This window comes from Fragaria vesca, linkage group LG3, assembly GCF_000184155.1.
Source record: "Fragaria vesca subsp. vesca linkage group LG3, FraVesHawaii_1.0, whole genome shotgun sequence".
Lineage (NCBI taxonomy): Eukaryota > Viridiplantae > Streptophyta > Magnoliopsida > Rosales > Rosaceae > Fragaria > Fragaria vesca.
This window is the reverse complement of record NC_020493.1, coordinates 24,397,010-24,412,141: the sequence shown is the minus strand read 5'-3', so window position 1 is coordinate 24,412,141 and position 15,132 is coordinate 24,397,010. Positions and strand designations below refer to the sequence as shown.

The 15,132-nt window shown below is 39.2% G+C and overlaps 3 protein-coding genes across 3 annotated transcripts; all 3 read right to left on the bottom strand.

Annotated features, from left to right (window-relative positions):
• Positions 1-423: 423 nt before the first annotated feature.
• On the bottom strand, positions 424-2,091 carry LOC101298303 (TATA-box-binding protein-like). The gene is made up of 4 exons (XM_004296161.1): positions 2,087-2,091; positions 1,289-1,835; positions 976-982; positions 424-593 (listed from the first exon to the last, which is right to left on the bottom strand). Exons 1-4 carry the CDS (start codon positions 2,089-2,091, stop codon positions 424-426), a joined length of 729 nt encoding a protein of 242 aa, XP_004296209.1.
• Positions 2,092-2,715: 624 nt separating this feature from the next.
• Positions 2,716-9,437, bottom strand: LOC101291219 (4-hydroxy-3-methylbut-2-en-1-yl diphosphate synthase, chloroplastic-like). The gene is made up of 20 exons (XM_004294980.1): positions 9,165-9,437; positions 8,574-8,804; positions 7,824-7,981; positions 7,306-7,412; positions 7,115-7,215; positions 6,959-7,035; positions 6,277-6,396; positions 5,963-6,193; positions 5,535-5,651; positions 5,361-5,435; positions 5,200-5,277; positions 5,011-5,070; positions 4,865-4,927; positions 4,497-4,641; positions 4,110-4,248; positions 3,852-3,929; positions 3,612-3,771; positions 3,418-3,516; positions 3,200-3,304; positions 2,716-3,020 (listed from the first exon to the last, which is right to left on the bottom strand). The coding sequence occupies exons 2-20, from the start codon at positions 8,779-8,781 to the stop codon at positions 2,919-2,921; spliced, it is 2,223 nt and encodes a 740-aa protein (XP_004295028.1). The 5' UTR covers positions 8,782-8,804; positions 9,165-9,437; the 3' UTR covers positions 2,716-2,918.
• A 2,581-nt stretch (positions 9,438-12,018) lies between these two features.
• LOC101290937 (yrdC domain-containing protein, mitochondrial-like) lies at positions 12,019-13,951 on the bottom strand. The gene is made up of 5 exons (XM_004294979.1): positions 13,886-13,951; positions 13,551-13,776; positions 13,269-13,444; positions 12,865-13,156; positions 12,019-12,351 (listed from the first exon to the last, which is right to left on the bottom strand). The coding sequence occupies exons 2-5, from the start codon at positions 13,718-13,720 to the stop codon at positions 12,285-12,287; spliced, it is 705 nt and encodes a 234-aa protein (XP_004295027.1). The 5' UTR covers positions 13,721-13,776; positions 13,886-13,951; the 3' UTR covers positions 12,019-12,284.
• Positions 13,952-15,132: the final 1,181 nt, after the last annotated feature.

The following is a 15,132-nucleotide window of genomic DNA, read 5'->3' as shown; positions in this document are numbered from 1 at the left end:
CTCCAAGCTACTCCAAGCTGCTCCAAATACAAACAATTTCAACTCTAATCATCGATGACAATACCGGAGAATGGACATAGCATAATCAACAGTATAACTAATTCATATAAACTAGATGCAACCATCTCACTTCCACCGCATCACTCAAAGCCTATATTTGATCGCAACCATCCTAATCAACCATCCTAAATTCCTAATCAAAAAATAATCAAAACAAGCAACAGAATTGGGTACACTGTGAAGCTTAAAAGCATGAGAGAGAGAGAGAGAGAGTGAGAGTGAAAATAATCCTGCCTGACGGAGGAAGTGGATGAGGAGGAGGAGGCGCGGTGCTTGTTGCTGCTGCTTCGTTTGGAAGGATTCACAGAAGTAGCGATGGTCCGAAGCGGAGGAGGAAGCGAAGGCCTCGTCACCGGTTATAGTTCATGAGGAGGAAGCGGAGGCGAGGGAAGAGGAAACGGAGGAGGAAGCAGAGGCCTGGGAAGAGGAAGAGGAGGAGGAAGTCGAGGCCTGGGAAGAGGAAGCGGAGGCCTCGTCGCCGGTTATAGTTTGTGAGGAGGAAGCGGAGGCGAGGAGGAGGAAAGAGTGAAAGACTGAAAGACACAGAGAGCGAAAGAGTGATAGACTGCAAGAGTGTTAGTATTAGGGTTCAAAAATGAAAGGCTGAGATCAAAACATCTAAAAAAATCAATGGCTGATATTACTCTATATTTTACACGAGACGGGACCGGCCTGACGGGCCTCAACTTTTCAGTCCCGCGTCCAGTCCCGTTGAGAACAAAGGGACGGGACGGGACGGGACGGGACGAGATGGGATGGGCCTAGTGTTTTTAGACATAGATCATGTCCCATCCCATCAAATTTCGGGACGGGACCGGGACGGGACCGGGACGGGACCGAAATTTAGGTTTTTTTATGCCCACCCCTAATCTATAGGGTAGAGAATGATCTTTCAGTTGTTGTAAATATAATTACCTAAATTCTGAAATTTTGCATCACTAAGCATGTAGAGATACATATATCATTTGGGTGGGTTGTGACATGGACTAAGATTTGTATAGAATAAAAAAACATATGTAATTTTCCTTATATAATTTACCTCCCTTGGTGAATGGGACTTGGACTGACTAAAATGGATGTAATTTTTCTTTTTATAGGCTAACTCTATGTAGTGTAGTATTATTATTTTTTCTTTAAATCATCTGGGTGGGACTTGAGTCCTAGGGACTCATATGCTAGATCCGCCCATGAGTCTAAGTTTCTAGCTAGCTATACTGCTATAGCATACTTTCTTAAACTCTTCAAGAGCAGGGTATATGACCTCAAAGGCCTTATGGATGTCTTCTCTGTGCTTTGCACCTGTGATGACTAGTTTCCCCGACGCGAATACAAGAAGAGTAATCTTGGGTTCCTTCATGCGGTACCTCAGCCCCGGAAAAAGTTCCGGCTCATAACTCGTACACTGGGGGTTCGCATAAGCCAAGCCTTCAAGTCTGATCGGAAATCTGACATCACTGTTGGCAACCATGTTCTGGATCTTGAAATCCTTGAACTTGGCGAAACCCATCTTCAGGATGGTTCGTACACACTTCCTAGCTGCGAGTTCCGACTCGGCTTCGCTTTTGGCACCAGTGCACACCATTTTCCCAGAGGCGAAGATCAAAACTGTGGCCTTTGGATCTCTCGTTCTCATTATCACGGAATGCAAACGCTTGGGATTGTATTCTGCGTTTTGAGCCTTCACAGTGATTTGATGAAGATCTAACTTGCAGCCCAGGTTAACCGTAGAGATCACGTTCTGAATAGTGGGAACGATATTCGCTTGCAGAGGGTTGCTGGGTTTCCATCATATTCTCACAGTTTAGAATTGGCAAATCTAGTGAAAGAGGTTGTGGGTTTTGCTTGGTTTTAAGAGGCAGGAGATGATCGAATGATATTTATAAGCAACCTACCATGCGGCTGCCCTTTTATAGACATAAGGCTGGCTAGTAATGCAATCAGTTGTTTCCTTTTTCTATTAGTCGGTTTCCTCTTTGGATTTGGATTAGAAATTTAGAATGGACCCGAGTTGTGGGACCTTAATTACCTCATTTTAGCTAATCACCTTAATTACCTCATGGATGATCACATATTCACACATGAAATTGTCTAAACTCATAACCCATCAACTTACTCAATTCTTCCACCGCCTTGCTCCTCTTCAATCCGACCTCTGCAGCTGTGTATCCAAACTCAAAAGAATACTTTGAAGCTCCTCATTTAACTGTCGAAGCTCCTTTGGCAACTATCTTCAATTCATGACAGTAACTCAGACCTTCCACGATTCCTCTATATAGTTTCCCAAAATGTTCTTCCTTTGTCCAGAAGTCGATTTGGACTACCAAAGCTGGAGATAGAGATTCCGTTGAATCCCTTCTCCATTCTCTGTTGTCAACTTAATGCAAATCTAATGGTTTGGTCTCTCCCCCTCCATGCAGCAAGTACCCAATCTTCCTGCTTACCATCATATATGTCATGCATATGCTACTATACGGATCAGACCACAGAAGCCAAATGGCCGGATTCGAGATATGCTGACAGAAAAAGTGAGATATGACCTGGTAGGGGGTGAGGTTGGCTGTTCTGGCTGACAAAATCGACAACCGATATAAAGGATACAAGGAAGGATTTAACTGATATCTCTCAACAGACTGATAAGCATCAAGTTTGCACCATCTACAAACAGTCTAAACCCTAATCTTTTCAATTATCAAAGGGAACATTACACTGTTGTTTTGTACACTAGATGAGAAACATTTCACATGAATCTTTCTATGCTCCAGTCACCATGTATTGAGTGCAACTATGGGAACTTTGTATAAAACAGAATGAGGACTACCTTCCTCTTATTCCCCTGTGTGCATTAACAATTTCCATGCTTACTCTTCTGCAGGAGGGTCAACCCAGCGGCCATGATCTTTTATTAGCTGGATCAAGGCATCAGTTGCATGCTCCATCTCTATTGCACGCTTCACCACGGTCTGAAACAGAATTCAATCAACCTCATGTCAAGTTCACCCCTTTTGATATTTCAACAAATGGATGATAATAACTACGGTTATAAGGTGCTTTTGCAGAATATGAGATGGAAAAGTAATGTCTTCTATGTGCAATTGTAAAATAAGTGTTAAAAGTATTTCAAGCTGGAAATTGGAAATACCTTCCCAACATATAGGTCAATCTTTCCAGGAGCCCCACCAACGTACCCAAAGTCTGCATCAGCCATCTCCCCAGGTCCATTTACAATGCAACCCATGATTGCAATCTAACAAAGGGAATACAGTATAAAGTATAAACTACCAATCCATTTCTGTTACTAAAAATATGAGTTCTTCAGTGAGGATCATTTAGTCACAGAGAAAAGAATTAGGTAATTACCGAAACACCAGGCAAGTGTGATGTCTTCTCTCGTATTTGTGCGCTTATTTCTTGCAGGTCAAACAAAGTTCTTCCACATGATGGGCATGAGACATACTCCTGAAATGAGGTTTATGCATGGACAACAATTATTCAATACCATCATCTTTTCATTTAATGTCCAATTCTATTGTATGCATAGAGAGAAGTCCTACCGTCTTTGTGTTCCGCATTCTACAACCTTGTAGCAAATTGAAAGATGTGTTTCTAATGAAATTGAAATCCTTGTCCGGGGCTTCTAATAGGAGGCCATCTCCAAGCCCATCTACTAAAAGGGCTCCCACATTGGTACCAGCACTAATAACCAAGTCATCCCTGTATGAAGTGGAATTAAGCCAGAAGTACTATTTCCATAGAATTCTAACAAAGGGGAAGAGAATGAATCTTGTAATTACCTATGAATTCCACTCGGAAAGTGAATATGGTGTATTACAGGATAGTTTAGACCATTGTCTCCCAAATACTCAAATAGCCTAGTACAATAAAGTAAATGACATGTCAATAGAATAAATGAAAGATAAGGATTACAAATAGGCACTTGTAGATAAAATCAAAGAATAATACATCATTGATCCTCTGTCTAGGACCATGGAGGCCTTATCATTGCAATTTTATCTCAATAATAATTTAATGAAAATCTATATAATTTGTACCTCCTTGCTGCATGCACTCGGCTTATTTTATCTTCACTGTATGGCAGGTAATGGAGAAGCATTGTAACATCCAGGCGTTTGATAAGGTCCAGAACCTCATACGGTTCATCACCACGTAGTGAGACAACCAGTCGTGTACCTGGGAAGTAGGCAATTGACATAATAAGAAATGCAAGCTACATATGATCAGGGTAATCTTCTGCCCAACACAAAGCCTGTCATATCAATTGACACCAAAGAGGTAGCTATCAATTGAACTAGACCCTCTTAAAAGAGATAGCTATCAATTGACGTCAACTGCCACCGGTAAAACATTTATATATACAGTACTATGATAAATTTTCGTCAATTAAGCATCAGTACGAAAAACTCTGTAACAAGCTGTACCTTCTGGCAAAAGCTTGTGTGCACCACTTGATAATTCCTTCGTATTCACCAGAACCATGGCATTTGGCAACGGTTTTGTGAGCTGCTCTGATAATGGCGTTATAACACCCATACTTACATCGATCAACCTTTTGAGAGCTAGGCGCTGATCACAATATAAAGAATGTTATCACATTATTCCCATTTTTGCAGTGAGCTAACTAACTTACAAATAAAATTGGGTATAACGCTCAAACAATATGACAATGTATTGAATAGTAAGTCATAGTAGGTGTGTGTGTGTGTGTGTGTGTGAGAGAGAGAGAGAGAGAGAAAGATTAGTCACTATTTCAACTAGAAGAGAAGCAAAGTTCAGGTGGTGTTCTCACAGAGTCATCATCGTCAACAGGTGGCAGTTGTCTCAATAAGATAGAGTCAACTGTTGCAAGATCCTGTATCAACAAAATTGACACATGAATGATCATGGTAAATTTTGATGTTATGCAATCTCAAAGCTAAAAAGTTTAAACTGAACCTTGAATGGCATGCCCACAACAAGTTTTGCAGCAAGTGACTTGTACAGAAGCTCTGGTGTCTATGAAGAAGGGAAAAGGTCAATGTACTTTCTCGAATTTCAGAAAACATTTCAATCCCTACACTTGTTTCCCACTGAAAGAGACAGATAAAATAGGAGATAAAGGATGATGTTTAATGTCAAATGTACCTTCAACTGATCAAGGGAGACTGACATCAGAACTGAGCCATCACGATGCAGGACCCCTCTATAATCCACCTCATCACCCTGGTTTTCATTCATCAAAACATCAGTTAAGAGAAACATTATGAGGCAGAAAATGATTCCATATCAAGATCTTAAAGGCTGACCTCCTTTTGCACTGGCAGTTGACCAGATCGCCGCTGAAAATCAAAGTAATGTCGGTGTTTCTCTTCAAATGGAGCCTGATACAGTTAAAGCCATCAAGAAAGCTGATGAGTTTCCATTTTCTAAAATAATGGATGAAGGAAGTTATTAAAAGACAGGAAGTCATAGAATCCTACCACTCCTTGCTGGAGATCAGCTGCTCTCATACCAAGATTGGCCAATCTTTTGCAGGGATCTATCTCCTCCTCGGGTGCTTCAGTAAGTGAAACCCTAATTGTATCACCCAAACCATCCTGCATACATAATTCCAAGTTCCATTATACCAAATGTAACACTTAAAGCTAAGTCCAACTATAAAGTGCTGAATCACAACCACAGAGAAGCTAACATATATCTATTGTAGGCACAATTGGTAGTTTATAGCAATCTGATATTTATCCTTTATGTCAGCTACTACCTTAGATATCACATTACTGGCACATAAACCAGGACAATACCTTTAAAGTTGAAGATTTTATAATTTAAACCACTGACAATACCACAGCATTAAAATTCTCCACAAATCAGCCATTCTATATAATTACAGTCAAGAACAAAATCATACCTGAAGAAGGGTCCCGATACCAATTGCAGATTTCATTCGTCCATCCTCACCTTCTCCAGCTTCAGTAACACCCAAGTGTAATGGATAATCCCAGCCTTGAACATACATTTCAGCCACAAGAAGACGATAAGCTTGTACCATGATAACTGGATTGCTTGCTTTCATTGAAAATACAAAGTTATGAAAGTCCAATTTCCTGCAGATCCTCGCAAATTCAAATGCAGATTCCACCTGCATGATGATCCCGAATGGGATTGTAATTACAGCAAACAAGCTCGTAGTATTTTCAGCAAAAGACAGAATATCTTGCTCACCATTCCTCTAGGTGAATCCCCATAATAGCTCATTATACGATCTGAAAGGCTCCCATGGTTTGTGCCAATACGCATTGCTCTTCCATATTTCTTGCATTTTTCAACCAATGGGGTAAAAACCTGGTGAAGTGAGAACAGAATTGTCATTACATTATCATGAACTGAATGGTAGCAACTGCTCATTGGTCATATATAATAATGATAAATCGGTTTATTTTAGATAGATCACATTCTTGGAAAATCTGAACCAAGCTGAGGCATGATATGAAGTCCCGAATAAAATGAGTAGTGAATTGTGAGGATTCACATAACCAACTGATATAATGTGCTTATTGAAAATCCCCAGTTCATCTACACTGATAACATTTGATGTCCTTAAGAAGCATCATTGTACTTGACGATACAGCAACATGGGTTTCATGGTAAAGATTTGCCCAATAATGCTAGATGAACCACCTAGTCACTGTATGTGGTTAATGTGGCACATGCACACCATTTAATTAAAATCTATGATTTGTCTGATAGTTGAATTGGCTATGCCATACTAGCTACCGCATAAGGTGGGCTCTAGGTACACCTAAAGGTTATTCACCTAGCATGGCTCATATATACATACACGGAATAGAAGCTTGTACTTAAGCATATTAGAAGAGACCAAAAACGTATGGAGTTATGATTTAACCTGCTCAATGTGCTCGAGTTCTTTCTCATAGTCTTCTTCTGTGTACTCTAGCTTCTCAAACTGTGCGCGTCTATCAGCTGCAACAAAACACCTCAATAAACCCACAATCACTGCTTTCATTTACAAGACAAACTGTTACATGGTTAATTTGTATACCAAAATTTCCAGGGTTGACACGAATTTTGTCAAAGCATTCAGCAACCCGCAATGCAACAGAAGGGGCAAAATGAATATCTGCCACCAGAGGTATGTTGTAACTGCACCCACAGATAACAACATGGTCAATACTTGTACAATGTACAGAGTAGATTCTGAATACCAAAGGAAATAAGTTAGATCAGGCCTACTTTTTCTGCACCAGGGAATTTTTAATCTCAAAACAAGCATCTGCCTCTTTCTTCCCTTGAACAGTTATCCGAACAATATCTGCACCCTTATCTGCAATTCTCATCACCTACCAACAGAACAGTTATTTTAATAATATTGCAGGAACCAGTAAGTCAGCTACTTTTTTAAAATTCTAACTGATATAGCTGCATCTATTCTCCAGAGCTCAAAACTTTAAAAAATTCCAGAGGAAAACACATTGTTAAGTCATTATCCATAAAAACAGAACAGCTTTTTTTTTAAAGAAAACAGAACAGCTTACAAGGATAGATGGTTTCAAACTTTCAATCAAATCTTATCTTTAGCATTGCAACTAAGACCTTTGTTATTATCATCTCTGGAGTAAAGGAAAAGTAAATCAGACTATCAGAGTACCCAAAGAGAGGAGATTATACCATATATCAATTTTTTTTTGATGGGGGATTACCATATATCATTGATATACAGATTTTGCTCAAAACTAAGTAGCTCCACTTACCTCTTCAACTGTGGCAGATACTTCTTTTGTGTCACTTGTTGTCATTGTTTGAATCCTTATGGGATGCTCACTACCAATAGCCACATTTCCAACCATCACTGTCCTTGTCTTTCTTCTGACAGTTTTGTGTATGGATTCACAATACTTTTGTCTAGGAACTACATTAAAGACCAAAAGAAAAAATAAAATTAGATAATACTAAAGAAACACATAGAGGTAGAAAGAAAGAAATTGTAATGCTGATATCTACTAGCAATTGCATCTTATCTGCTTAAACAAAGGAAAAGATTGGTAAAATATTAAGCAACCACTACCTGATATCCTATTCAACTGATGCGAAAATATCAGCCATTATTAACCAAGGTGAGATTTAGTTCAACAAAATCTAGCACAATTACTTGGTCCAATTGAAGCAAGACTCCTACTTTTTAGAAAACAGAATGTTTTGGGAGTTACGACGTAGTTTCTTTAGAGAGATATCCAACGGAAGAAAGATCTATTTCTACGTCGTAAGTGAATCATCAACCACTCGAAGAGTTACAATTAACTAGTAATAATTACAATTATTTCTCATACAGCATTTTTTCAGAAACCAGGAAGCCGACCAAACCAAACATAGTGATTACTACATATCTGCTTTCCCTTTCCTCCAAATTATAAGCTACCAAAATCAGTTTGAAGTACTAAAACACAACATGCATTAGAGAAAAGGTTGAATAATACTAATTGATTTTGAGGGAGCTTAACAACCTAACAAAGGGCTGCCTTCAGATGCAGGCTTGAGTTCAGCAATATCTGATCCAGGATTAGAGTTCCTTATCACTGAAATTCTAGTTCTGCCAGACTTGAACCGCTTCAAATCAGAAACCCTCACAAAATCCACGCTTTTAGTGAACCCCAACGTCGTCTCCCTGCCTGTCAGGCCCGTAAAGGACGCCGGTACAGCTCCTGTAGCCATTTCTGCAACACCAAAGCTTTAACCTTCACAAATTCCAAAGCACAAATTTCCACAAAATCAGCAAACTCATCATTTCATATATCAAACTAAAGCAGAATACAACAATAGCTCATCATTTTTGGTTACATGTTGATACTCCCAATTCCCCAAAACACTAATACCAAAAATTCAAATTCTTAGAACTTCAAAATTTGATCTTTCTCACTGAAAGCTCATCTTTCCCAGCAACCAAACACTAAACTGATTCACATAAACTGAATTCCAAATTTCATATAAACCAATAGAAAGTAAACTAAGAAAACAGCTACCTTGAACCAATTAAACTAAAAAGAAATGCAAACCCAACAATCAGAGAGAGGTTAAAAAGATGCCCAATTGCTTACCTTGGTGTTGATGTTCAGACAGGTACTGAGAGTGAAAGGGGGAGAAGAAGAAGGCTCTGGATTTTGGGAGGGACAGAGAAACTGGTGGTGGGATTAAAATGAGTTGTCAAAGGTAGAGGGACTTGTGTTTCTCTGAGGACTTGGATTTTTGGAAATGCAATTAATTTATTGGATGCATTTTGGTATTGTTTCTGGACTCATGCAAAATGGACAAAACCGTTTCTTTTGGTATCTTCTTGTTTGGTAATTCCTCCCGTTTTTGGTATCTAAAAAACCAACAGAAAATGCAGTCATTAATTTTGGTGCGTGTGCTTTGCTTGTAATTTGTTTGTTCATGTGTTCATAGTCCACCTACTACTATCAACTTTATCTACTTACAGTGACGGGATCTAATCAAAATTATATATTGTTTAATGTATAGATTCATTTTAATAGGGTTGGGCATGAGACGGGATAGAGCTAATCTTATGGCCCGTCCCAGACATTAAAATCAGGATGGGACGGGACAGGTTTTGCGTTTTTTAGATTTCATTCCACCTGAGTCCTTAGGACAGGACGGGACGGGCCTAATTCCGGATAAAAAAAGTTGAAAATAAACTTGTAAGTAAAAGAAAGAGTTTCATAGTGTTTTCTACTCTATTATGTATTAATAAGTACTTGTAACATATCTACAAGTACAACACGGTGTAATAAGAGAGTTTATACTACTTACTTTCTCTAGATTTGTCATTACTACTAGGGTGCAAGAAGAGAGTCTACAACAATCAACAAATTAAAGTATTAAACATCATTGTTATTGAATTGAAGACAACCTAGTAACTTAAAGAAACAAAGAGCTAAAATCAAAACACTTAAATAAAATGCTCAAATCACATCTTAATCAATAAAAAATCAATCATTAAAATAGTCGGGACAAGACGGGACGGAACGGGCCTAAACGGAACTTGAATTATTCGTCCCATCTCGTTATATATAAACGGGACAGGACGGGACGGGCCTAACGTTTTGAGATTTAAATCTCTTCCCGTCCCGGTAAATTTCAGGACAGGTTTGAGATTACGATTTTTTATGCCCATCCCTACATTTTAACCCTCAAATTTTGATCCATTCGGATAATAATCGACGTTGCTAGTATCGTGATTAAATCAGGCAAGGAACAATGTGTATGTTTAGTGTTTGGTCGAGTATCTAAATTATATGACTAAGAAATGAGTTGGGATCAAGATTCAAGACAAATTAAATTGTGATTTGTAGTAAATGTACGGCAAGAACTGGAATACGCCACAATAACCCCATATGTCAAAGTTTTCCTAACCATGTGACTTCACTATGTCCACACATTCTGAAATTCTAAAAGAGATGAGCAGGGCAGTAAATTTGCACATAACAATCGTTAGCTGTAAAAAAGATCTGTTAAGGTAAAATCTTCCTCTGAAAATTTTGAGGACCCAGCAAATGCTTCAACAACTATATCTACAAATTTCCAAGCGCAAACAAACAACGGGGAAGGAGCTCAATTTCTATCCACTCCCAGACATCCTATTTGGGCACTCATGCTCCTTCAACGGCATCACGAACGGTGACAACCCAGCTTTGTCCTCCGATCACGAACATAAGTCAAAGAATCTTCTCAGTTCTCACTCTTGATAGCCCAACTCCGAACATCTTCGATCAAGGCTGGTTTCACTCTCCTAAAACAAAGTCACGAACATGGCCGCCCACTCCAGGATTATCAATATCTTTGGTATTTTGTGTGCAATGGGCAACGACTTTGGATCACCTCAAGAGAGGAGGGCTTCGATTCAATGAAGACGGAGATGAAGAGTCTTAATAGACAAAAAAAAAAGAGATCTAGGTTCTTCCCTTTATATTTGACCTCAATGAAAAAAAACCCAAATCATCCTCATTATTTGACGTTAAAAAATCATCAATGTTTCTGGCTTTCTGCAAGTCCTCTTCTCCAGCAGAAAAGTGGATTGCAATGAGAATCCTCTAGAGAGGATTGAGAACGGTATAGGGGGAGTGAGTCTGAAACGTGAGATTGAGTTTAACATGGTTGAAGGTGACTTGGATTTGGCGAGGTCGACTCGTAGGTGGCAGCAATGGCACTTTGTCAGGTTCGGCAAGTCTCTCGTCTTCTTCGTCATCGAAAAATCTGAAGAGCCCCTTAATGTTAATTTCCATCAGTAGAAGTTATCAGAGGATGTGAGTTGATGATAGAGAGAGAAAAGAGAGAGAGTCAAACTGTAGAAGTGATTTTCACTGTTAACGACAGTTAATTAGTTATTTTATCTATTTATCTTTTATATTCGAATTTTGTGGCTGAGATAATGCCACGTGGTGAGGCCACTCTGGCGTACGATACTGCTAGCGTAGGGCAAAATGAGGTGAAAGGATGGAATTGCAAAACCTTGGAATCTAATGAACGATGTTATGCGAGATTCTCTTTCTGTCGCGGGAAAGACAACTCTCCGGCAGCTTAATATACTCTTCTTAAGTGAAGTACACGCGCTCGCCCACCAAAGTGGATCATTATTTTTTCTTTGCTTTTTTACTGGTTCATTTTAGGTGAGAGACCTAATTATTCGCCGCTGTCCAGAAAAAAGGAGAACATATTTTCATACACAGAGATGTTTATATGGAGTTTGTAATTTGTCGAATGATGTATGATTGAATATTGTAATTTGTCAAATGATGTATGATTGAATACCCCAGAAGCAAAGACAGATCCATGGGCACGAGGAATAGGAGTTGAGGTATTCTATTCCCTCAGCAATGGCACTGCAAAGAATGGTATTTGCAACACAATAATGAACACAAAGAAGACTAGGGTTAACTGTAAAAACAAGACGTTAGAACATCTCTAGCAACATTCTGATGTAGAAAACATGGTTTAATTCCAGGAGGTCGTTGAGAAATATTGCTCCCCAACAAACTCTTACATAAATTTTCAATACATATCAGATGAGTGTTGATTCAAGAATCATTTCGCTTGTTAAACGATAACAATTTTACAAAGTAATGAAAATCAAGCATCAAATATATTTGTCACTAAACTTGTGTTCAAGCCATCACTCATAAGTATATCAAAGCATCTGAAGAATGGAGGCTACGTGTGGTTTAACTAGACGGTCCTTCTTCTTCAAGAGAATGCCTTTCAAGGATAGCAACAGTCTCTTCCCTTGCACTGCAATGCCAACATAGTACAGTTAAAACAAAGTTCATACTGGTACTGGTAGTCTGATGGACCAATTTAGTTGGACTGAAAAGAACAAACTATGGAGCCAAAAGCAACAAAAATCAAGAGTAACAAAGCAAAGATGGCTAAAGAAACTTGTTCCTTTCATGTTAAAGGCAGAGGTCCAAACTTATCAGTTATTACTTATTACAGAGAATCATGAGCCTTGTACCTATTCAGCTATTCTACCACCTTGTTGATCCAGAAAAGAAAACAAAATGAAAGTGTCACTACTGTCACTACTGACATCTATAAGGAAGCACTTGACGAACAACCCAAAATATCTTTAAACTAGAATGCAATCATATACTTCCATCTATAGTAACAGGCAAAACTACTACTGGCCTATCAACTTCAGACAGAACCGAATAAAAAAGCATCAACAGTAATGTCTAATAATTCCTTTCGCTCAGCCATGTAAACTAACGTAATTTATTGTAATCAATCAGATTTTATGCTTACCTTCCAGATCTAAGAATCTTGAACTTTCCCAGCCTGGTAAGGTCCACAACTGTTGAGCCTGCACGGCCTGAAGGAAGCACGCCACCCTGATAAACATACGCACAATGTTCCCAGAGGTTCTCGAAATCCTTGATGCTAACACTACTAGGCTGCCCGCTTAGGTTTGCACTGGTAAGGGCCAATGCACTCCCAAGTTCCCGGGCAATCCCCCTGATGAAGTTACAGTCTGGCACTCTAACTCCTATACTTTCCAATCCGGGGTTCAAAGACTTCTCAAGCATACTCGACTCCCCTGCAAAACACCCAAACTAGCCTTTCATATTCAACATTGAACTTCAATGATTGTAAAACAGAAAACAAAACCATCCCTATTGATTTACAGCATCAACTATACAGTTACAAACCTCGTCTCAGCACGAGAGTAACAGGTCCCGGGAGGAGAGACTCAAGCAAGCCATGAGGCAAGTGATCAGTGACAGCAAAGCGCGTAATGTCCAGCACATCCCCAACACAAATTGCGAGAGGACTCGTGTGCTTTCGCCCTTTGATCTCGTAAATCCGATGAACTGCTTCCAAAGAGCTGCAATCACACAAAAACTACAGTTTTCTTAAAATAAAATAAAACCCGAAATTGACTCAGTGAGGCATTTCAACAAACAGGTGGAGTGCAATGGAGTTTCACATACCAAGCATCACAGGCAAAGCCGTAAAGCGTGTCAGTCGGGACAGCAATGACTTTTCCAGCTCTAAGAGCCTCAACAGCCTCGTCAACGTGAGCTTCAGTGGCCGGACGAACCACTCCCAACTGGGTAACTTCAAAGGCGGCGGCGTCGAGTTTCTCCAAGCTCCAAGCCATTTTGGGTCTCAATCTGCGGCTGTGGAGTATAGGCACTAAACTCAAACTGCGCAGGCCTGAAGCAAGACGAAGAACAACGATGAGAAGAAGAAAACCTTTGTTGTACGTTTTTGATAAGGTTGAAACGGAGAGGAAGACTGACAGTTGGGAGTGATGAAAAAGCACCTCTGGAAGGAAGAGAAGAGCAGGAGGAGGAGGAGGGAAGGAGAGGAGCTGAAGAGAGGAATAGGGGAAATCTGCCTGCGATTTTGGTTGGAATGTTCATTCTACTCGGCAGACGTGAATTATCTGTCCCTGTTGTAATTTTTTTTTTTCCTTTCTTTTTTTCTCTTTTTATTGAGAGCCTGACAACAAAACCATGTCAGTTACTTTAACAAATTGGTAACACACCCACCCAGCTAGTATTCGAACCAAGATTCACACGAGTATCCAGGCAAAACCGACTAATCCAGTTGCACAAACTTGTTGACCACAAACGGGTGAGAGTTTAGATTAGAACTCTAAAATTGAGGTTTCCATACTAAGCATCTTGACCAACATTACGACATCAAGTGGTTACTTGTTATAATAGTTTATGATCAAATGTGCTTGGATTCCTGTGTCCTTTGATGATGTAAATAATAGGGCTTTTCAAATCCTCTTAATCCAAAGACTAATATGTGTCGAGAGATCTTGTTTGAACGGTTCCTACTTTGGCCACCAATAATAGAGTGAGATTTAACTACAATGAAGAGCGATTTCGAACTTAGGTATAAGAATTCTACACCTAAGTAAAGATTTTACCAATCTATCAATACTTTTATTAACTTTTGATCAGACAAATACGCCAAATTACATAAGGGAAGGAATTGGAAAGAGAAAAACCAAATGCAGCACTTCCATCCCATGTTTTTCTCTCTGCCCACCCACAATTTCATACTCACAACCAATCTTTAACTACTATTTCTAATTTGTTTAAAAATATCATCCTTTTTGCTTGTTACAATATTTACAATAACATCTTTAACTACTCAGCATTCTAATTTGTTTACAGTAACTCATAATATAGTAGAAAAGTTTGTGCTTGTTGAATGTATTGTTAAATAATGTGTTAGTGTCTCTTAAAATTAACATGAACCGAATCGAATTTACATAATTTTATTTTTTTTATTTAGTAAATAACTTAAATATAAGATAGTACGTTCATAAGAAAGATTCTCAACGTTGTCTCATCTCTCTACGGCTCAACCTAGGGGGTTTGGCATCGCGAGCAACTAGGATGACGACAAAAGATCTAATCCTCCTCATGGGACCTAGCAAAGGATCAACCTTAAGGTTTGAGCTCTTTTGGCGTGGCCGTTGCTCTTTCATGCTGGTCGCCAATCAGGATTTGTTCGTCCGGAGGCTTAGGTAAGTGATTAAGGCGAGCTAGT